Here is a 24,056-nt window from a genome sequence, read left to right as displayed (position 1 = left end):
GTTAAGGCATTCAGTGACTCTCACTGCGCAAGATGGAGAGTAGGCCGGCTGGCGGTGAGACTGCACCTCCCAGCATGCCTTGCAGCCGAGACTGGAGTCGGTACTTAGAGTGATGGGGTTCCCTAGGTACTTTAGGCCACCGCATCAGTTTAGAGATTGAGGTGGAACGCGGGGCCTGGGAACTGCACGCACGCGGAGGGCGAAGATGGAAGCCTGGCGCTGTGTGAGGAAGGGCTACGGCCACTGTGTGGTGGGAAGAGGACGGTCAGTAGGGCTGGGTACTTGGAGGGAGGAGAGAGGGGCGGGCGGCCTGAGGGCGCGGGCGGGCGTCCGGGACTAACCCGGGGCGGGGCGGGGCGGGCTAGGGGAGGAAGGAAGAGGAAGAGGGTCTGGGCGATGGTGTATCCGGGAGGAGCCTCCAGAGACCAAGAGGGATAGGTAAACCCGGCGCGCAGCCGGCGACACGCTGGGCCAACGAAGTCTGGGGTCTTGGCGCGGAGTTCATGGGCCGCTGGCCAGGCTTGCGCCAGTGGCTTTGGATCCCTGGCCCGCTTCCGCCCACCCAGCCTCCAGAGCAGCGCTGGCCTGCTCCCCACACTCCGCAGCACCGTCCCGGGAGCCGAGCGTCGGCGGGGTGGCCGCCTCTCCGCAGTAGGTCTCGGCGGTCCTGATCCCCTGGAGGCGCGCGTGTGGCACACGCCCAGGAGGGGCTTGATTTTTGTTGATGTGTTAGTGTCTCTCAAACTTTAGTCACTTGTATGTCATCCCTTACTGTTACGGCCAAGTTCTTGTTCCACGTGTTTTATTTACTGGATATTTTTCTTTAAATTGACTCAGTTTTTTAAAAAAGCACTTTAGTAGGTGCGGCCCACATTAGCTTCGCCCTGAGCAGTGTCAGCAGTCTTGGATTTGATGTGCGATTATGTTTTTTCCTAATAAACTAACAAATATTTAGATATTACAATCAAGTAATTTAACTGTGTACTCTATGAAATGACTCGTGTACCACCCACCACGCTTTGGAAACACAGCATGTATTATTGCATAAGTGATGGGGATTTGGTTTTAACTCCCATAGGCCTGCGACTTGATGGTAATTCAGTTCAACAGTGTTTCCTGAGTACCAGCTGTTTGCCAGGCACTGTGCTAGGCACTTGTGAAGAGAACGGAATTAAAATGAATAAGACGGTTCTGGTCCTGAAGGAGCTTAACATCTTAAGAGAAAAAAAAGTCTGAATAAATAACTGCAAATATAGAGAATAACTGTTGTAGTACAAGTATTGTGTTTCAATACAGTGGCTTATTAGGATAGAAAATGCGTGGACCATGTGCTCAAATTCCTATGGCTTTCAGAGTTATCACAAAGCAGTTTATGCCTTTAAAGATTTACAATTAAGTTGATTTTAGAGAACAACTAGGGAATACTTAAACTGTAAAAATATACAATAAAAATTTAAATGCTATTAAAAGGAAAATAACAGCGTATAAAGTTAAATAACAGTAAATGCAACTTAAACAAAATTCCCTTAGGGATGGGAGGGCACATTATTGATGCTGTGGTAGAAATGTGGCTGTTAAGAATTTTGGAGGAAAGAATAGAAGTCTTCAGAATCTTAACATTTTGCCAAAGTAGTGTAGTGAGAGGAACATGGTGCTTTATTAAGCTGAAGTGTCTCTTGAGAGCCTGAGAGCAACATATCTATTAAAAATGTTAGCGCAGCTTTGGAGATTATTTTGGATGGTGGGTTAAATTGAAGCTGTTGGTTTGGAGTGTTGGTGCGTTCTTAGTAAGTAATACCCATCCTCTTTCATTGCCCCCAAGGAGAATCATGCTTAAAAAAGAATGGAAAAATAAATTATCCACCCGTTGATTAGTAAGAGAAGTAGTTTTGTGAATTTATGAAGTTGTGGATAGGCTTTTGTTTTCCTAGCTTATACAGGTGTTTGGAAAAATCTGCCCTTGGTATAAAGAACTGTTCAGAAACTTGTTATTGCTCCACGTGGGAGAAGAGATTTACTTTGATTGTAGTGTGATAAGAGTTCCTTATTCGGTTTCAGTATAATGTTTGTTGTGTATTTTATTTTCTCATTGAGTTTTTTAGGTGCTTTAAAGCTACTCTGAATATCATTTTGACAGTTGATTCATCTCTCAGTTGAACTATGTACGTTTTGAGGGGTGTGTGGTGTTTTAGGAGCCTGGGAGGCATGCTGTGTTAAGTATTCGGAATACCATTAATGGTTTTTTAGGACGAGAGTCTTGAGATATTGATGCTAATAGGTAAATCATGAGTGGTTTCCCCTTCATCCTTCACAGATTTAGAAGTCAGATTTTAAATATTACACATTATTTTCCCTTGAGGAAATAGGCTTAGGTTTTGTAAACTATAGCTGAACAAAAAGTGGTGCCTCAAGGAGTGTATTTATTTCTTTTAGATACCCCATGTTTCCCCATCACTCGAGGAGTCTGGGCAGAGACTGGACTACACCGTGGGAGAATCTACAAAGGTGTTGCTGGAACAGACATATTTCTAGTTGTATGAGGTGGCCTGGACATTACTCTCAAGCTCCTTACCCATACTTCAGTAGTAGGCATTTTTCACTAAATTGGAGACCACCCTGTTTGTTTGAGTCTAGAACTCAGTTCCAGTACTGTAACTGGAGACCTGACAACCTGAGCCAGACATCTTTGATTCATCTCTCTAGTTACATCATGAACGCTGAGGGAGATGAGCCTTCATCAAAACGAAGAAAACACCAAGGTAAAGGTGACATTTATCTTGGTGTAGAAATAGATACAAGTGATAGACTAAATTGAAACTTTCATATCTAATCCTTTAAACCTCCTAAGGTTTTAGAGGTATTTGGTGTTGATTTTTAGCCAGTAGTTTTGTGTTAGAAAAAAATGAATTCTTGGCCGGGCGCGGTGGCTCACGCCTGTAATCCCAGCACTTTGGGAGGCCGAGGCGGGCGGATCACAAGGTCAGGAGATCGAGACCTCAGTGAATCCCCGTCTAGACTAAAAATACAAAAATTTAGCCGGGCGTGGTGGCGGGCACCTGTAGTCCCAGCTACTCAGGAGGCTAAGGCAGGAGAATGGCGTGAACCCGGGAGGCGGAGCTTGCAGTGAGCTGAGATCACGCCACTGCACTCCAGCCTGGGCTACAGAGCGAGACTCCGTCTCAAAAAAAAAAAAGAAAAAAATGAATTCTTCCTTAAATGAAGTCTTTATTTTTATCTTCAACTAATTGTGTACTTCTGGCTGTAAAAATAGAAATGAGTCTACAGATAGAATAAGATTGGCAAAGAAAGGAGAAATAGATTACAAAAGTAAGTTTTATTTAAGGATAATTTTTAAATGCAATGTTTTTGAAACAAAAGCCCTTAGACTTCTTAGAAATTGATGGCTGTATGCTTAGAAGTCTAAAGATCTAAAAAAATTTTAGTGTTTTCATTTTTAAGCCAACGTTTTTATGTAAGACAAAAGGACTCATAAATAGAAGCAACCATAAATGAAAGACATGGTCTTATAGGATAAGATTTTTGTTTATTAAATCTGTATCTCTCAAATTGGGGTCCACAGATATCTTGAGAGTTTGCCAGAAGTATTATCTTTTAGAAGGGGAACCACATCTTACTCCACTTTGAGAAACAGTTTTTTAAAATGTGTTAATTTACTTCTATTTTTTCATATTTTTTCTACTCTGAACAATTTACTAGACTCCCTCTGTGCTGCCAGTCTTGCCCCCACCACAGCCCCATCTCTTGAAAGTATAAATGAGATGTCTAGGTAGAATTTGGATTTGGAATTGTCTTTCTTATTGAACCATAATTTTCAGTGAAGATAATTCCTGTGAAGATATTTGAGAGAAGGCTATGTGGGTGTTAATGTTTAGGGAGCTAATATATAAGTTTGTCGAAGGAAGACATTCAAGGTGAGTCTCGTCTGGAAGCCAAAGCTAGAATTAGTGCTCTTCAGATTCCCTCTGGTTTATCAGAAAGTAGTCTACAGGCTTCAGCTGGGTCCCAATCAACTTTGCTAAGCTAATATTCAAATAAATGTGTAACTTATTGCTACACAGTTACAAAGAACCTAGTCAGAAAAAACAAACACTTGTAGAAATTCTTAACTATCCAAAAGTGAAAATCTGTTTGTGTGTATACTTAACCACAGCATAGGGAGATAAACAAGAAATATTTGAATGAATGAAAGGTGTATTTAGAGGCATTAAAATTAGGTTTCTGAGAACAATCCTAAGATCTATAAATCTAGGGCTGTATGATGATACCAGATTGCTTTTCACTCATATAATTTGTTCATCAGATCCTCACACTCCTCTTTTGTTTAGCCTCTTATAAATCTAGGGCGCTTTCAGATGGAGCTGTGGCATAGCTTCATCAGCATTGATTGAGGAACCACTCCCTGCTTTCCTTTCTGCCCCACCACTAATTATATGAACTTGGACAGCTTACTTAACCTCTTTGCTCCTTGATTTTTTCATGTAAAATAATGCCTACTTGAAAGTCTGTTGAATGAAATGAGATACTGTATGTCAAAGTGCCTAACACACTGTTGGCTTCATAGTAGGTACTCAGAAAATTATGGTGGTGTTTTCCCTTTATGGATGGGGAATTACATTTACCTACTGATAAAGCTTGATTACAACCTGACTCTCTATATGTCCATTCTTCCTAGGTGTTGTGAATAAGGAAAATGCTCTTCGTTAAGCCATATTTGTGACTTCCGATATTTCACTAATACTTTTCAATCAAGAAAACAGCATTGCTAACTTGCCTATCACTTTAAAGTGGTATTTGAAGGATTTGTGTGATACAATTATGACTTTGTAATTAGGCACCCTAAAAACCTGATCAGGCCTATTGCTTACTTTCTTTGATTCATCTGTCTTCTCTGCTGTGATCACCTTGTTCCTCCTGATATGGAAGGTATATAAGCTTTTGTAGTGTGAATTTATGTTGTGAAGCATATGAAGGCCAGAGACTATCCACTCTATCAGTGGTTTTCAAATTGTCTTCCATGGAACCCTCACATTTGAACACATTTCTGTAAGTTTATTAAAAGCAAATGTGGTCAGTATAAAATGTGTGTTCACCCCATCATCCCAGCCCCAGTCCCAGCATGCCAGGGATTGGTGTTCTATGACATGAAAAGTAACACAGAAGGGTTCTACAAGCTGTAGACGTTTGAAAGCCACTGTATTAACCAAATAATCTAATGGTCCTGGTTGTTTACAAAATGGAATTGCAAAAAAAAATTGGTTATAAGCTTTAATGACCAGGACAATAAAAATCTTAATGCATTTATATGCCATTACATGTACATGTTTTATAAGGAAATATGAATAAGGTTTTTAGACCTTAATTTTCATATTTTAATATGGCAGTGACACCAGGGTAGTGCTCCATCTATGATGATAGCTTATATATTGTTTGCATGACTAGAACCCTTTCTATCTTGCATACGTAAGAAGACTTTGATTTGGCTAAAACCATCATAGACAGTCTCCAGTTTATGAATGAATTGTGTTCTACACATGATCAGTTTTTTTGTTTTTTTTTTTTTTGGAGAGGAAGTCTCATTCTGTTGCCCAGGCTGGAGTGCAGTGACGCGATCTCGGCTCACTGCAAGCTCCGCCTCCTGGGTTCACACCATTCTCTTGCCTCAGCTTCCCGAGTAGCTGGGACTACAGGTGCCTGCCACCACACCCGGCTAAATTTTTGTACTTTTTAGTAGATACGGGGTTTCACCGTGTTAGCCAGGATGGTCTCGCTCTGCTGACCTTGTGATCTGCCCTCCTTGGCCTCCCAAAGTGCTGGGATTACAGGTGTGAGCCACTGCGCCTGGCCAATCAGTTCTGTTTTCCCTATAGAAGTTTTGTTACAAACCTGAGTGGCTCTGCAGAGCCCGTACAATTAGCCTTAGTTCTGAGCTATTGGGGGTAGGATTCCTATCTTCAGTGAATGATAGGGAATAGTTTCCTTTCCTGGGCATAGGACAGGCTCTAGGCAAAATTCTTCATAGTTGAAGACTTTTTTTTTTTTTTTTTTTGGAGACGGAGTCTCACTCTTGTTGCCTAGGCTGGAGTGCAATTGTGTGATCTTGGCTCACTGCAACCTCTGCTTCCCGGGTTACAACGATTCTCCCGCTTCAGCCTCCTGAGTAGCTGGGATTACAGGCGCAAGCCACCACACCTGGCCAATTTTTGTATTTTTAGTAGAGACAGGGTTTCGCCATGTTGTCCAGGCTGGTCTCGAACTCCTGACCTCAGGTGATCCACCCGCCTCAGCCTCCCAAAGTGCTGAGATTACAGGCGTGAGCCACTGTTCCTGGCCTAATCATACTTTAAAATGATTACTTCATTGGCGTTTTTACATAGCATAGTGATATTTTGATTGTAAATGTATTGTGCAGAAGATTTGCAAAAATATTTCACAGTCCTAACACTCAGAGATAACTACTCTTAAAAAAAGTGGTGTATTTCCTTTTAGTCTTTCTTTCACCCTCTGTATAAGTGTATAGGATATTTTAACTTCAATTTAATTTTTGATTGGTGGAATTCTAGGCATTGTATTCCAGTGAAGTGAAAACCTTTGCAGGATAGAGGGAGATATTCTAGGACTAAAATTTTTTTGTATTATTTAATCATACTTAGAAGTCCATTTCCAAATCTGTTTTCCCATGTTCTTCCCATTTTTTGTTTTCTCTTTCTTTTGAGCTCATAAATTCTCTAAAAATTCCGTGTTTCTCTTCATGGTTTCCATGGCAATAAGAGCAGCCTCTTTAATGATAGGGTGTAGGAGGCAAGATCAAAGGTGAATACACAGACACACATCACACACGCGGTTATTTCTGAGTCAGGGACTGCCTATGACTGCAAAGTCTCATTTTTTTAATTCTCTTTTCATCACTTTTGCAGAATGCATGATGCGTTTGCAGAATATGAACTATGACACACTCCTGGTTGTTGCATGCTAGGTTTGTTGGTTAGCCATCATTTACTAGCATTCTGTAGCTATGTCATATTTAACTTTTTCTTTATTGTACATTTAAAAGATTTCTTTTGTTTATTTTGTTTGCATGTTCCACTTTAGTGTTTTAAACACTAAAACTTCTTCCATATATTGCCATAATATACGCTTCTTTCATGTATTAACTAGAATTCTGAACTAAGGGTTGCTACTGGAACTTAGTTAATCATTTGATGATCTTATCCCACTAATAGGGAATAAAATACAATGTAAAATCATCTTATTGAAAAGCCAACTTTGACATACAAATATGTTGTTATAGTTATAAAAGTGTCAATCATATCTGTGGCAGAGCCGCTTCTTAAGTGTAGAGAAGTGAGAAACCACAACCTCCGTATAGTCTTAGCTTTATAAGCACGTATTCTCAGCCTCCAGAATGACTTGCAAGATTATTTTAAACCTGTTTTAAACCTGTTGGTCAGTCAGTATATTGTGTTACCACATTTTTACCAATTTGATAATAGTTCTAATTATTCAGTGCTATATTGCCACTTCCTAGGGAAAAACATTCTATTTATTGCTTATGGGAATTTTTAAGAGGCTGAAAAATACATATATGTGGGGAACTATATGGTCTGCTTTTGATTAATTCCTTATATTTGTGCAATATATTTTTAACAGGCGTGATAAAGCGGAATTGGGAATATATATGTAGCCATGATAAAGAAAAAACGAAGATCCTAGGAGACAAAAATGCTGATCCCAAATGTGAAGACAGTGAGAACAAGTTTGACTTTTCAGTGATGTCCTATAATATACTTTCACAAGATTTACTGGAAGATAACTCTCACCTTTATAGACATTGCCGGCGGCCAGTATTACACTGGAGTTTTAGGTTTCCCAATATTCTGAAAGAAATTAAACACTTTGATGCAGACGTAAGTGCAAAATATTATTGAAATTCTTCACATAAGAAAAAGTTGGGGCCGGGCACAGTGGCTCATGCCTATAATCCCAGCACTTTGGGAGGCTGAGACAGGCGAATCACCTGAGGTTGGTAGTTTGAGACCAGCCTGACCAACATGGAGAAACCCCGTCTCTACTAAAAAATACAAAATTATCCAGGCGTGGTGGCACATGCCTGTAATCCCAGCTACTCAGGAGGCTGAGGCAGGAGAGTCACTCGAACCCAGGAGGTGGAGGTTGCGGTGAGCTGACATTGCGCCATTGCACTCCAGCCTGGGCAACAAGAGTGAAACTCTGCCTCAAAAAAAAAAAAAGAAAAGAAAAAGTTGGGTTACATGTTTCATTTGTGCATTTATTAACTAAATGGTTTTCTCCGTTTTGTTTGTGGGGTAAGGAAGGAAGGTGTTTAACAATAATGATGGAATAAGTCTTAATAAGTTATGACTTTCAGAGAGGCATTTGTTAGTGGTTGCTGGTGTGAATAATCATCTAACTTTTCAAAAAGGGTCCAAAACGTTTTTAAGTTTGGGTCACTTTTGAGACAGAAACTGGCAGCATATTAAGTATTTAGTAAATATTAACTTTGATTTAAAGTTTCAGTAATTCATGCAAAAATGTCACCTACCTGATAGCATTCAAAGAAATCAGCCTCTTAAGACCTGAAAGATAGTACCAATGAACACTTAAAACCCGAAAAAATATCCTGACATGTAAGCTAAGAATATTTCCTTTTGGATATAATAATTTTGAGTACTAAGGGAGCTCCATGTGATTGAGGGCCAGAGTTTTGAGATTGATCAAAATTCGGAAACATTAATTTGGTAGATCTATAACAAGAAAAAAGGATGTCTTTTATTTCAATTATTATCAGGTGTGGAATTTTAGAAGCCAGCTTTTAGATATTTTAAGATACAAGCACCAGGAAATTCATGTTTGCATCTCTGTGTTCTAATTCAAGCTATTTTTTTCTTCCAAGGTACTTTGTTTGCAAGAAGTTCAAGAAGATCATTATGGAGCAGAGATCAGGCCAAGTTTGGAATCACTGGGTACAGTGTAACTCTTTTTTTTTTTTTTTCTTTTTTGAGACAGGGTCTCAGTCTGTCACCCAAGCTGGAGTGCAGTGGCACAATCATGGCTCACTACAGCCTCAACCTCCTGGGCTCAAGTAATCCTCCCATCTCAGCTTCCTGAGTAGATGGGACTAGAGATGTGTGCCACCATGCCTGGCTAATTATTTAATTTTTTTTATAGAGACAAGGCAATGTAACTTTTATCTTAGCCAAATTTACTTTTGAAAATTCATGTGTCATTAAGATATAACTTGCTAACAAAGATGTGTGGCATATTTTGGCTAAAAATCTTAATTTTAAAAAATTAATTTCAAAGAGTCAGGAAAAGGTTGAGGTACTCTCTGGAAACTTTTGTGTTGGAGTATAATTTTAATTCAAACAGAAAGATGTGTAAGAATCTCTTAGTAACTCCCTTTCCTAGGAGTTGTTCTGTCCACCTCTAGACCTATTGGATTCTGAGCTCCATGAGGTCAGGGACCATTTTGTCTCTTTCATCATTATAATACCAGTGCCTACTAGTGTCTTCCTAATGGATAGATGCCAAAAACCTGTTTGATAAAGAAACACTTCTAGAAACAAGTTATCTGTGGTCCCATATACTTGAGAAATGTGCCTGCTTTGCATTCATAAATTTAGCAAATTTTTTTTTTTTTTTTTTGAGACACACTCTCTCTCTGTTGCCCAGGCTGGAGTGTAGTGATGCAATCTTGGCTTACTGCAAGCTCCACCTCCCAGGTTCATGCCGTTCTCCTGCCTCAGCCTCCCTAGTCGCTGGGACTGCAGGCGCCTGCCACCACACCCAGCCAATTTTTTGTGTTTTTTTAGTAGAGACAGGGTTTCACCGTGTTAGCCAGAATGGCCTTGATCTCGTGACTTCGTGATCCACCGCCTTGGCCTCCCAAAGTGCTGGGATTATAGGCGTGAGCCACCGCGCCCGGCCTTCATTCAGCAATTTTTTTTTGAGTGTCTACTATATACCATGCACTGTTCTAGGGAGTGAGGATATAGCACTGGGCAAAAAAGATGTAAAAAATTTCTCCCTCATCTGGAGTGTACCTTCTGGTGGAGAAAGGCTAACCAAATAAATGAGTAAATAGCATATTAAGTAATGATAGTTTTCTGGAGAAAAGAAAGTGGAATGGAGAGTTTTCAGTTTTAAACAAAATGATCAGACAAGGTGACATTTGAACAAATATTTGAAGGAGGTGAAGGAATAAGCTATGCCTAGAACATTCTAGGCAACAGAAATAGCAAGGGAAAGTCCCTGAGGTTGGAGTGTGTTAAGGCAAGTGAGGAGGCCAGTGAGGTTGGAATGAAGTGAGGGGGAAGGAGTTATAAGCAAAAAGATCAGGAATATAGGGTGGAGAGAGTGTGAGAATAGATTATTGAAAGGCTTTACTGTTATTGCCATGACCAAGTTTTACTAGGATGGCAATGGGAGACTGATAATACACATTAGCATATCAAGGGCTGAAGTCTGCATATAAAGAGGCCTGTTAGACCCAGTGTCAAACGTTTTTTATTCCAATGTTTATTGACATCCTACATTACTAATAGACCCAGTGTCAAACATTTTTTATTCCAATGTTTATTGACATCCTACATTACTAATGGTTTGCAGAATACAGTTTGGTAAACATTGTTCAGAAGTATCAGGTGAGCTGTGTTTTGACAAATATATACAAGCAGTCATTTGTTTTAAATTCATTTGTTTCTTATAGGTTATCACTGTGAATATAAGATGCGGACAGGAAGGAAACCTGATGGCTGTGCTATTTGCTTCAAGCATTCCAAGTTTTCACTCTTGTCAGTGAACCCAGTGGAATTCTTCCGCCCTGATATTTCTCTGTTGGACAGAGACAATGTTGGATTAGTTTTACTCTTGCAACCCAAAATTGCATGTGCTGCCTCTCCTGCGATCTGTGTAGCAAATACCCATCTGTTGTATAATCCAAGGCGAGGTGATATTAAGCTGACCCAATTGGCAATGCTACTGGCAGAGATTTCCAGTGTTGCCCACCAGAAAGATGGCAGCTTCTGCCCTATTGTTATGTGTGGTGACTTTAATTCTGTTCCTGGTTCTCCACTATATAGTTTCATAAAGGAAGGAAAATTGAATTATGAAGGACTTCCCATAGGAAAGGTAAGTGCTTGCTCCATTGTTAGTAGGAAGTGGACATAGTTGCTCCACTCATGATAATGTGAAGATAGTTATTACATGGCTGTTTAAAAACCCTGGATGATCCAGTACCCTCACTTTATCAAACTGATTTTCCATGACTTCTTATTTTTTATTTTTTTTGTGATGGAGTCTCCCTCTGTTGCCCATGCTGGAGACTGGAGTGCAGTGTCATGATCTCAGCTCACTGCAAGTTCCGCCTCCCAGGTTCAAGTGATTCTCCTGCCTCAGCCTGCTGAGTAGCTGGGATTACAGGTGTGCGCCACCACACCTGGCTAATTTTTGTATTTTTAGTAGAGACAGGGTTTCAGCTTGTTGACCAGGCTGGTCTCGAACTCCTTACCTCGTGATCCACCCGCTTCGGCCTCCCAAAGTGCTGGGATTACAGGCGTGAGCCACTGTGCCCAGCCACATCTAATAAATAATTATTTTCATTTGGTTGATTTTCATGTCTTTCATCTGTCTGTAGCAACATACTGCTTGGAGGAATTAACAGGCAGCAAAAAAAAAAAAGTGTTGACAGACATGGATACTTCACAAATAAGTAACACAAGGTGGCAGGATAGAATTTGGAAACCTGGATGTGGGCAAAATAGTAATTCAACATTTATTATATAAGTTTCCTTTGTATAATAATAAATATTTTCTTTAGCTTAGCACAATTTAGCTCATGTAATTATTTTTATTGTGCTTTCCTTTCCTTACTTTAGATCATTTGATCTTCAGTATATTTACCAAAATAAGCTCTTCACCACTAGAGTTTTCAGTGATAGTTTAAAATTTTTTATTTATTTATTATTATTTTTTGAGATGGACGGAGTGTTGCTCTTTTGCCAGGCTGGAGTACAAAGGTGTGATCTTGGCTCACTGCAACCTCCGCCTCCCAGTTTCAAGCAATTCTGCTGCCTCAGCCTCCCGAGTAGCTGGGACTACAGGCGTACGCCACCACACCTGGCTAATTTTTTGTATGTTTAGTAGAGACGGGGTTTCACAGTGTTAGCCAGGATGGTCTCGAACTCCCAACCTCAGGTCATCTGGAGGTTCACCTCGGCCTCCCTAAGTGCTGGGATTACAGGCATGAGCCACCGCACCCAGATAGTTTAAAATTTTATAAAAGTTAATCTCTGTTAGTACAGGTATACCTCATTTTATTATGCTTTGCTTTATCGAGCTTCAAACATACTGCATTTTACAAAACTGAAGTTTCGTAGCAACCCTGCCTTAAGCAGCTCTGTCGGTGCCATTTTTCCAATAGCATGTGCTCAATTCCTGTCTCTGCCACATTTTGGTAACTCTTGCATTACTCAGACATTTTAATTATTATTACATCTTTATGTTGATCCCAGATTAGTGATCTTCGATATTACTGTTATAATGGTTTTGGGTGTTATGAACTGTACCCATATAAAATGATGAACTTAATCGATAAGTGTGTTTTGACTGCTCCACTAATCATCTCTCTCCCTCTACTTGGGCCTCTATATTCCCTGAAGCACAGCAATATTGAAACTAGGCCAAGTAATAGCCCTGCAGCACTCTCTAAGTGTTCAAGTAAAAGGAAGACTCACGTGTCTCACTTTGAATCAAAAGCTAGAAATGATTAAGCTTAGCAAGGAAGGCATTTTGAAAGCTGAGAGGCCAAAAGCTAGGCCTCTTGCACCAAACAGCAAAGTTGTGAATGCAAAGGAAAAGTTCTTGAAGGAAATTAGAAGTGCTACTCCAGTGTATGAAGGCATAATAAGAAAGCAAAACAGCCTTATTGCTGATATGGAGAAAGCTTGAGTGGTCTGGATAGAAGATCAAACCAGCCACAGCATTCCCTTGAGTCAAAGCCTAATCCTGAGCAAGGCACTAAGTGTCTTCAATTTTATGAAGGCTGAGAGGGATAAGGAAGCTGCAGAAGAGAAGTTGGAAGTTAACAGAGTTTAATGTGCGAGGTTTAAGGAATGAAGCCATCTCCATAACATAAAAGTGCAGGTAAAACAACAAGTGCTGCTGATGTAGAAGCTACAGTAGGTTATCCAGAAGATCTAGCTAAGATCATTGATGAAGGTGGCTACACTAAATAATAGATTTTTTTTTTTTTTTTTAGAGACAGAGAGTCTCACACTATTGCCCAGGCTGGAGTGCAATGACACAATCTCGGTTCACTGCAACCTCCACCTCCTGGGTTCAAGCGATTCTGCTTCAGCCTCCCAAGTAGCTGGGATTACACAGGTGCATGCCTCCATGCTGGGCTAATTTTTTAATATTTTTTGGTAGAGATGGAGTTTCACCATGTTGCCCAGGCTGGTCTCGAACTCCTGGGCTCAAGCAGTCCTCCTGCCTCAGTCCCCCAAAGTGTTGGGATTACAGGTGTGAGCCACTGCACCCGGCCAACAATAGATTTTTAATGTGGATGAAACCACTTTCTGTTGCAAGAAGATGCCATGTAGGACTTTTCATAGCTAGAAAGAAGAAGTCATTGCCTGGTTTCAAAGGACAGGCTCTTTTGTTAGGAGCTAATGTAGCTTGTTACTTAAAGTCAGCGTTCATTGACCATTCTGAAAATCCTAGGGCACTTAAAAGTTATGCTAAATCCACTCTACCTCTGCTCTATCAGTGGAAAAACAAAGCTTGGGGATGACAGTGCATCTGTTTATGGCATAGAATATTTTAAGCACACTGCCGAGACCACTACTCAGAAAAACAGATTCCTTTCCAAAGATTACTGTTCATTCACAAGGCGCCTGGTGACCCAAGAGCTCTGATGAAGATGTACAAGGAAATGAGTGTTTCATGCCTGCTAACACGGCATCCATTCTGTAGCCGGAATCAAGGAGTAATTTTGTATCTACGGGTCTCCTTATTTAAGAAATACATTTCATAGGCTATAGCTGCCATAGAAGTGATTTCTCTGATGGATCTGGGGAAAGTAAATTGAAAACCTGGAAAGGATTCAACAGCCTAAATGCTATTCAGAACATTCGTGATTCATGGGAGGAGGTCAAAATATCACCATTAAAAGGAGTTTGGCAGAAGTTGATTCCAACCCCCATGAATGACTTTGAGGGGTTCAAGACTTCAGTGGAGGAAGTAACTGTAGATGTGGTGGAAGTAGCAAGAGAACTAGAATTACTAGAATTAGAAGTGGAGCCTGAAGAATTAACTGATTTGTTTCAATCTCATGATAAAACTTAAACAGATGAGGAGTTGCTTCTTATAGATGAGCAGAGTATTTTCTTGAGATGCAATCTATTCCTAGTGAAGATGCTGTGAACATTGCTGAAATGACAACAAAGGATTTTAAATGTTACATAAATTTAGTTGATAAAACATTGGCAAGGTTTCCAATTTTGAAAAAAGTTCTACCATGGATAAAGTGCTGTCAAACAGCATCACGTGCTACAGAAAAATCTTTTATGAAAGGAAGCATCATGGCTGCAGCAAATTTCATTGTTGTCTTATTTTTAAGAAATTGCCACAGCCAACCCCAACCTTAAGCAACCATCACGCTGATCAGCCAGCAGCCATTATTGTCTAGGCAAGACCCTCCACCCGTAAAAAGATGATGACTCACTGAAGGCTCAGATGATTGTTAGGATATTTTAACAATAAAGTATTTTTAAATTAAGGTATGTATTTTCTTAGGCATAATGCTATTGCACACTTAATAAACTACAGTATAGTATAAACACAATTTATATGCACTGGGAAACTGAAAAAATTATGTGACTTGCTTTATTGAGATACTCACTTTATTGTGGCGGCCTGGAACCAAACCTGCGGTATCTCTGAGCATGCCTGTATTTGATATAATAGGAGCTATATTGCAGGTAGTAAAAAAGGATGAGTAGTATTAGTCCAAAGTGATAGATCATTTGTATGTCCAAATTAAAGAAAAACATGTATGGGAAAAAGATTGTCATTTTTATGTAAATGATAAGTGCTTTCTGAATTGTATTTGAAGAAAAGAAGATTTTATAAGGCCAAAGAATCACTTAATATAATGAATAAAGGGTAATAATTTACCACTTTTGGATTACCTTTTATTTAAGACATAAACTTTTCAATTCATAAACTCTTTAAAATATTTTCACTTAAGATACCTGTTGAAATTTTGTTTAGGTATCTGGCCAGGAACAGTCTTCACGGGGACAAAGAATTTTATCTATTCCAATTTGGCCCCCAAACCTAGGTATCTCACAGAACTGTGTGTATGAGGTACAGCAGGTACCAAAAGTAGAAAAGACAGGTAAGTGTTTGTAATACATTTTGGCAGTCTGCTGGGTAATCATGTTCCCTTTGAAGACATAAAACTTAAGTTTTTAAAAAGATAAAATCCTAGGGATGAATATTCATATATATAAATATATAGTTACTCTTTTTCTTAAGATCTCTAAATTTACCATTTTAAAGTTGAACTTCCAGAATTATCTGTGCATGATTTACTTGCATGTTGCTTTGGAATTGTTTGCATTTTTTTATTTTTCCTAATTCTGGAGGCCATCAAAATATATAGATTCCAGAATGAAACATGTAACTAGACATCTTTCTAACCTAGATAAGTCTTAAATATTATTTCTGGAGTAAGATGATGGTATTAAGGCAAACTAGAACAAAACTATATTAATAAAATTAATATATTTTCCTCTATTCTTACAGACAGTGACCTGACACAAACACAACTGAAGCAAACAGAGGTCCTAGTGACAGCTGAAAAGTGAGTTCTGGAAAGTAAAAGGAGACATTTGCTAACTTTAATTGAATAAAAAACTCATTTCTCAAAAATCACTTGGATAAAAAAATTAAGGTGATAATATTCCGTGCTGGTGAAGAGTGTCGGCCCTTAAGTTAAATAGGCCTGAGTTCTAGTCCTGACTCTGCTGTGTTTTAGCTGAATAATTTTAAGCAAGAAACTTAGCATCTCTGAGGTTCAGTTTCTTTGTCTGTAGTTCGGGTTGTTGTGAGGATTAGATGAGACAAAGCATATAAAGCACAAGGTTTGAAACATAGTTAAGTGCCTAGGTAGTGTTAGGAAGGGAAACAGCTTGTCTGTGGAGCTGGACCAGCTCAAGTACTCTTTGAAATTCACATACTTAAACAAAGGTCAAGATCACAGAAACATATCTCTCAGATATTAAGAGGATCTTTAGTTGTCTTTGGTTTACTAAATCTCAAAACCGTCTATAAGAGAATCGATCCAAAAATGAATATGCCAGTTGAAAAGATGATCATTTAAATTTATCTCTTGAACTGTAGGAAAAGATTGTCAGAGGGGTAAAGATGCTGGGATTCTTCATTAAAGAAATAGGAATATTTGGGGCTATGGTTGAGAAATGGATACAAGTTAATAAAACAGGACAGAGACTTAAATCTTGGGGAGATTCTTGAAATATCTTGATTGTTTTATATTGTGGCTATTTTATAGGTTTTTGTTTTAACATTTAGGAACAAATTCTCATTCATTTTATCTGCCTCTCAATCTTTATTTTGTATACCTTGTTTTGAGAAAATATTACTACATAAATAAGAACTAGTAAGAATAGAAGCAATTTTTTAAAAAAAATTTTAAATGAATATTTAAAAATTAATGATTAAACCTTTCAATAGAGTAAAAACTTCTTTGAATAAGATTAGTAAGGAGGCTGATCTAACAAGTACTTAGTTTTGAGTAATCCTTAAATCTTTTTATAACAATATAGGATATGAAAAAAGATACTGGCTGGGCGTGTTGGCTCATGCCTATAATCTCAGCACTTTGGGAGGTCAGGGCAGGAGGATTGCTTGAGTCCAGGAGTCTGAAACCAGCCTGGGCAAGACAGACCCTGCTTCTATTTAAAAAAAAAAGAAAAAAAAAAACATTCTGGCCAGGCTCATACCTGTAATCCCAGCACTTTGGGAGGCTGAGATGGGTGGATCATGAGGTCAGGAGTTCAAGAGCAGTATGGCCAAGATGGTGAAACCCCATCTCCATTAAAAATACAAAAAATTAGCCAGGCGTGGTGGCAGGCACCTGTAATCCCAGGGAGGCCGAGGCAGAGAATTGCTTGAACCAGAGGGGTAGAGGTTGCAGTGAGCCAAGATCACGCCACTGCATTCCAGCCTGGGCGACAAAGCAAGACTCCATCTCAAAATAATAATAATATTAAAAAATAAAACAGATACTTTACTTGCCCTTGGTGTCTATCTAAAAATTAAAAGAAAAAAAGAGGCCAGGCGCAGTGGCTCATACCTTTAATCCCAGCACTTTGGGAGGCCAAGGCAGGCGGATCATGAGGTCAGGAGATCGAGACCATCCTGGCTAACATGGTGAAACCGCATCTCTACTGAAAATACAAAAATTAGCCGGTTGTGGTGACAGGCGCCTGTAGTCCCAGCTACTCAGGAAGCTGAGGCAGGAGAATGGTGTGAACCTGGGAGGCGGAGGTTGCAGTGAGCTGAGATCGCGTCACTGCACTCCAGCCTGGGTGACAGAGCAAGACTCTGTCTCATAAAAAAAAAAAAAAAAAGATACTTTTTAGTATCTATATGTAAATACAGAGTGTTTATATGCATAGCTTATATCTGTAAACTGAAAAATTGATAGTAAAATAACAGTTTGCAGAAGACCTATTTTTATTTATTATTTTTATTTAAGAGTCAATCTCACTGTCATCCACGCTAGAGTGCAGTGACATGATCTTGGCTCACTGCAGCCTCTACCTCCTGGGCTCAAGCAATTCTCCTACTTTAGTCTCCCAAGTAGCTGAGACCACAGGCATGGGCCACCATGTGCAGCTAATTTTCTTAGTTTTTTTTTTCTTTTGTAGAGATGAGGTCTCACTGTGTTGCCCAGGCTGGTCTCGTGCTCCTGAGCTCAAGCAGTCTTCCTGCCTTGGCTTCCCAAAGTGCTGGGATTACAGGTGTGAGCCACCGCGCCCGGCCCTATTTGTGTTTAATATTATAAATCCTTAGACATAAAAAGTTGCTAAAACTTAGAGGGCATTTTTAAGGATTTACCTTTGTTCCTGGCAGATGAACACTTTAAAAGCAAGGGAAACATCTTCATCTACATATTCTCAGCGCCTGAGATAGTGCCTAGAACTTAGAAGGTGTTTGGTAAATGTTTGTTGGATAAGTTTTTTAAAATTTTATTTTCCTTCAAGGCGTAAAAGATCCTTATGATTCATAAAGTATCACTAGAAAATTATCTTTAAACCTTTTACTCATAACATTACATGCATTATATTTGTGCATGGGGCAAATGTAATAAATCATTAGAGCAGCTGTTTTAAGATGCAGTACAAAATTATCTCATATGTCATAGCAAGAAAAATTAGAATATGGCCTCTCTGTCATCAGAAGTCTAGGGGATTCCAAATAGTGTTCCTGAAGACCCCCTTGATTCTCTTTCTTAAAAACACAATAAAACTTGTAAGTTGTTTTAGAATACATGTTCTTTAGTAAGTGGAGGCATTCACACATGTTATAAATAATGAACATATTAGTATGTTAATTATAGAGCTTTTTTAAAAGCCACATTTATGATGGTTTTATTGATGGGTTTTAGATATCACTGCATAAGTAAATTAATACTAAATTATGATATGGTCTATTTAAATAAAGCTTGTCTTAATGCCTGGTCTTAATCTAGAAATTAAATGAAAAAGAACTTCAGATAGGAGGAATTCTTGAAGTTACAAAAAACTTGAATACTAAACACTTTTTCTTTTCTATTTAGATTATCTTCAAATTTACAGCACCATTTCAGCTTGTCATCTGTTTATTCACATTACTTTCCTGACACTGGAATTCCAGAAGTGACCACCTGTCATTCCCGAAGTGCCATAACTGTGGATTATATTTTCTACTCTGCAGAAAAGGAAGATGTTGCTGGGCACCCAGGTAAGGAATGCATGTAATCCTAAATTCTGCTAGAGAGCACAGTAGCTAAAACCTCAAGGTTAAAGTTAAGAAAGCTCTCTAAACATACAGTTGAAGTTCTAGATCTAGAAGGTAAAAATATTTCGAAATAGACAGATTGGTAATATATTTGAATAAATCAGTTGATTACTTGCATATGAGGGAGGCAATAAAACACATCCAAGCAAATTATTACCCAAGAATGACATTATCAGTCCTACCCTGCAGTTCCAGTCAGCCTCTGAGTTATAGGTCTTTCATATTGCCCTTTCTTTTTACTTGCCATAAATTTACTGTTTTTCCTGTGACAGGAACTGAGTATGTTGTTAATGGTCATCATAGTTTTGTGCTTAAATTTTACGGAGGCATGCTGCCTTCATTGGAGGACCATAGTTACGCTGCCAGCAACACAGCTTATGCTGTCATGTTGACTCTGGAATACTGGATTTTTCTGAAGAGGAAAAGTATGTATATATATATATATACACTTTTTTTTTTTTTTGAGACAAAGTCTCACTCTGTTACCCAGGCTAGAGTGCAGTGGCGTGATTCTCAGCTTACTGCAACCTCTGCCTCCTGGGTTTAAGTGACCTTCCCACCTCAGCTTCCCGAGTAGCTAAGACTACAGGTACGAGCCACCATGCCTGCCTAATTTTTGTAATTTTTGTAGAGACAGGGTTTCACCATGTTGCCCAGGCTGGTCTTGAACTCCTGGGTTCAAGCAACCTGCCCATCTCAGCCTCCCAAAGTGGCTTGGATTACGGGCATGAGCCTCCACATTCGGTCAGAAGTCTGTATTATTACTAGATGTTTTCAAAAAGTGAAGGTGATAAAAGTTTTCTTTGTGCGCTTCAATGAAAATCAGGTTTTAAACATTAGCCAAAGGATTTAAAGTGGAGAAGAAAATGCAGTTTAAGATTACTGGAAGTACAAAAATATTAAGAAAACTTTGGAATGTGGGCAGCTTTTTCTTTTCTGATTTTTTCATATTTTTCTCTTCCATTTTTTTTTTAATGCTTCTTGTTCTTTACCCTTTTCCCCTCTGTTTGTTCCCCCCTCCTTTCTTCTGGGAATAACCTTATTAGTAACACTCAGGAGATGACTTACCCCTGCCACTAGATCTACTCTACAAAATATGCCTGCTGCTTTGAATTTATAGTAAGGTTTTCATAGTTGTCATGCTGACAGAAGTTCACTAGGTGGCGGGAGAGTGTTACCGATCAGCATTTCAAATTTCTTAACGATAAGAGCGGGTCATCATTTACTCTACTTCTGTGGGTGCTGACTCTCTGGGACTGAGTTATACTAATTTATTCTCCATTCACCTTACAAACTTCTGCAGGGCTGTGGCCCGGTGTCTCTGGCTTTATGCAACTACAGAATGGTTGCTGGATGAGTTTCTTATGTAGTTGTCAATCACAAATTACTCTTAACATTCTTAAGTATTACATTTATATTTTCTTCTAAAGATTGCTTACAGTTACAGAGCTGGAAATAGAAACAGTATCTCAAACTGCTGTGTGTTTGGTAATTACAATTAGGTTATAACTCAATAAAGCTTAAATATTCTAAAAACTGTTTCATAGTTTTTAGTCTTCTGGAGGGGCCTCAAGTTCTGTATGTGTTTGGAGAAAAGACTTGTATGATTAATTTACAATAACCTGTTGACAGTTTTACTGAATATGTATGTGCTTCTTTAGGAGCTGAAGTTGCTTTGGTTGGTGGCTTGAAACTTCTAGCTAGACTGTCACTTCTTACAGAACAAGACTTACGGACTGTTAATGGACTTCCAAATGAAAATAACTCTTCAGATCATCTGCCTTTATTGGCAAAGTTCAGACTTGAGCTCTGACTTCTTTGATCACATACTAATTTTCTTTCCAATTTGTATTGTTTTTCAAAGAATGTAAAGTTCTTAAGTGTATGCATGTTGTTTATTTTTGCACTGTGGAGTTTCTGAGGAGGTTATGTTAGATGCTTTGAAACTCTGTATCAGAAGAAACAACTTTATAACAATTTTGTTAATAATGAAAAATATTTTTCTGACAAATGAGATCTAAATACTCTTTATTGTAAAAGAGATGTAAAGGTTTTGTATTCTAAATCCTAGTAAAATTGACAGTGATTTTAAAATATAATGCATCTTCCTTTGTCTGCTTGTAAAAAATTTCATTTCATAAATTTTGGTGAGCTCTGTAGTGGATCCAAAATACCTTTTCAGTTCTTGCAAACTATAAGTGGTTTCTTTCCAGAAGGCTTGATTTCATTAGGAGACCCCTCTATTGAGTTCTAAATAATTTATCTTAGAAATCCTTGGGTCATTCACAGGTATCCAACCAGCCATTGTTTAGTTTGTTTTTGAAGGGGTTTGATAATGCTTTTTAAGTTGTACAGAATGCTTAATCCATCATATTACTGTCCTGAGCCATGTAATATGCCTGCATCGTGTTGGGGAAATGTTTGGGAAATGTAAGTCAGCATAACGTGTAAAGCTCACTCTTTCACCCTGGAACAGACAGAGGTGGGCTTAATAGAGGCAGAGACTGGGGATATACCTTTGTTTCTCTAGCATTTTTATTTATTTATTTTTAATTTATTTTTATTTTTTTTTGAGATGGAGTTTCACTCTTGTTGTCCAGGCTGGAGTGCAATGGTGCGATGTCTGCTCACTGCAACCTCTGCCTCCTGGGCTCAAGCGGGTCTCCTGCCTCAGCCTCCCAAGTAGCTGGGATTACAGGCATGCGCCACCACTCCTGGCTTATTTTGTATTTTTAGTAGAGACGAGGTTTCTCCATGTTGGTTAGGCTGGTCTCAAACTCCCGAGCTCAGGTGATCCGCCCACCTCAGCCTCTCAAAGTGCTGGGATTACAGGCGTGAACCACTGCAGCTGGCAGCATTTTTAAAAAATTCAGTTTTAAGCTCTCTGAGTTAGGGGAGAGATTTTATTTTACTGAACCAGTTCTGTAGAAATTTATTTTATTAGGAAATTTGTCTTTGGAACAAAATGGCAGCTATAAAATTGTTTTTGTTATGCCTCAGAAATATGAGGAAGCCTGTAAAACTCTAGTGGGAAGATATTAACTTGGAGTCCTAATACTCTGTAAATAGTCATTAAACTGTTGGTTTTAGTGGTTTTGTTTCTAAAATGTTTTCTTTTACAGTGATGCACCAGTATGAGATGGTGCTGACACTTTCTATGAAGTGGTTATGAGTAGGTTTAATAAATCCTATATGAAAGTGTTTGCATCGATTTTAAAACATAAAAAGTGGCAATTTCCTTTTTTGTAGACGGTAGGAACAAGGAATTACATGCATTTTTACTAAGTAGTAATTTTACACTGAATTATAAATGTTTTTACAGTGAGTTTTATTAATAGAATGCTTCACCTTAAATTGGAAAATAATAATAGTCTTGGACTAAGTCTTTGTACTAAAGCATTTGCTATAATTATTTTTAAAAAAACAGATGAAAGCCTCAAAGAAGGCATGTGGATTATAAGATTTATCTAGTAAAAATTGTAATTGAATATGTTTAAATATTTAATTTCTCACTTTGGGGAGTTTTTGTTTTTTCGACGGCATCTCACGCTGTCGCCCAAGCTGGAGTGCAGTGGCGCGATCTTGGCTCACTGCAACCTCCACCTCCTGGGTTCAAGCAATTCTCCTGCCTCAGCCTCCCAAGTAGCTGGGATTACAGGTGTGCACCACCACGACCAGCTAATTTTTGTATTTTTAGTAGAGATGGAGTTTCGCCATGTTGGCCAGGCTGGTCTCGAACTCCTGACCTCAGGGGTGATCCACCCTCCTCAGGCTCCCAAAGTGCTGTGAGTACAGGCATGAGCCACCACGCCTGGCCTTTGGGGGGATTTTAATTACAGTATTAACTATAGTTCCAGCATTTCCCACATTTTATAGTAGTAGTTTGCAGAATATTATGTGCCCTAATTAGCAGATACAGACATTATCAAATTATAATGATGGTATAATTATCCCTTTTTAGTATTGGGGAAAGAAAAATGAAAATTCATTAGTTAATTACTGCCTTGTATTGTGTGAATTTATTAACAAATAACATTATTACATATAGGTCATTGTTAACAAACGAACATCCCTGAAAACCTCTGTGAAAACTTTTTATATCCTGATTAATATATTCTGGCCCATTTTTCATGTGCTTCACTTTGATAGAGTTAATCCATAAAATTGCTCCCTACTTTAGCTTATCAAATGAAGTATTATTTTGTGGACTGGAGGCCAAAAAGTCAATGTGAGCTTCTCACAGGTTTTTAAAGCTCCACTAAAAATAATTATCCACTTGTCTTTACTTTTGTTGACCAGAATAGTTGGTAACTCTGCTGGAGCCTCTACTTACCTGCCAAAAGCAATTAAATCTGGCTAATGCCTGAAACCAAATCTCTCAGTCTCAAGTGTTATACTATACAAGTTTTAAGTGGAAAGGTAAACTGTGGAGTAATGAAATTTTGGTTTTACTGTACATTTTGTTATCAAGATAATATGCATGTTTGAAATCTTGTCTTTATTTGTAATTCAGTTACTGTCTGCTTTTAACCATTTGCTTTCCTAAAAAAAGTTTGAGATCCAGAGAGTTCAAGGGATTGGGGAAAGAGAGGCGTCAAGTCATTTGCACTTTGTACCTGTAAGTTATGTAATAAACTATTATACTCGTACTTCTGTGCCTAAAGGTTTTGTGGTAGGTATACTGAGATGTATAAGCTGTCCTGTCGTCTTTACTAAACTATTTCATTGCTCTTTTCAGCCATTTTTACTTAGGGTGGTGCTAAAAGATGAGTGAATTGAGATGTGTCAAAATAGAGTAAGAGAGTAGTTTTTAATATAGAGTCTGCAGATTGTGAAAGAAGGGTGAAAGAATGATAAACAGGTTCACTAGAATAAGTATATAATAAGATGACCAAAAAAAATCACACCATCTTACTTTTTTTTCTTTTTTT

General features: G+C 38.6%; 1 protein-coding gene across 5 annotated transcripts; it reads left to right on the top strand.

Moving 5' to 3' along the window:
• ANGEL2 (angel homolog 2 (Drosophila)) lies at positions 1-23,774 on the top strand. 5 transcript variants are annotated; one of them, XM_011929401.1, is made up of 9 exons: positions 1-264; positions 4,694-4,944; positions 7,669-7,925; positions 8,930-8,999; positions 10,745-11,166; positions 15,310-15,436; positions 15,847-15,904; positions 18,905-19,068; positions 20,787-23,774. In XM_011929401.1, the coding sequence occupies exons 2-9, from the start codon at positions 4,938-4,940 to the stop codon at positions 20,936-20,938; spliced, it is 1,257 nt and encodes a 418-aa protein (XP_011784791.1). In that variant the 5' UTR covers positions 1-264; positions 4,694-4,937; the 3' UTR covers positions 20,939-23,774. The 5 variants fall into 5 exon arrangements, with proteins under 5 accessions (XP_011784791.1, XP_011784789.1, XP_011784792.1 ...); XM_011929399.1 differs by lacking the exon at positions 4,694-4,944 and adding an exon at positions 2,434-2,759; XM_011929400.1 differs by lacking the exon at positions 1-264 and adding an exon at positions 370-728.
• The last annotated feature ends 282 nt before the right edge of the window (positions 23,775-24,056 follow it).

This window comes from Colobus angolensis, unplaced genomic scaffold, assembly GCF_000951035.1.
Source record: "Colobus angolensis palliatus isolate OR3802 unplaced genomic scaffold, Cang.pa_1.0 Scaffold81, whole genome shotgun sequence".
Classification (NCBI taxonomy): Eukaryota; Metazoa; Chordata; class Mammalia; order Primates; family Cercopithecidae; genus Colobus; species Colobus angolensis.
Note: the sequence above shows the minus strand (reverse complement) of the source record. Positions and strands in the feature narration are given on the sequence as shown.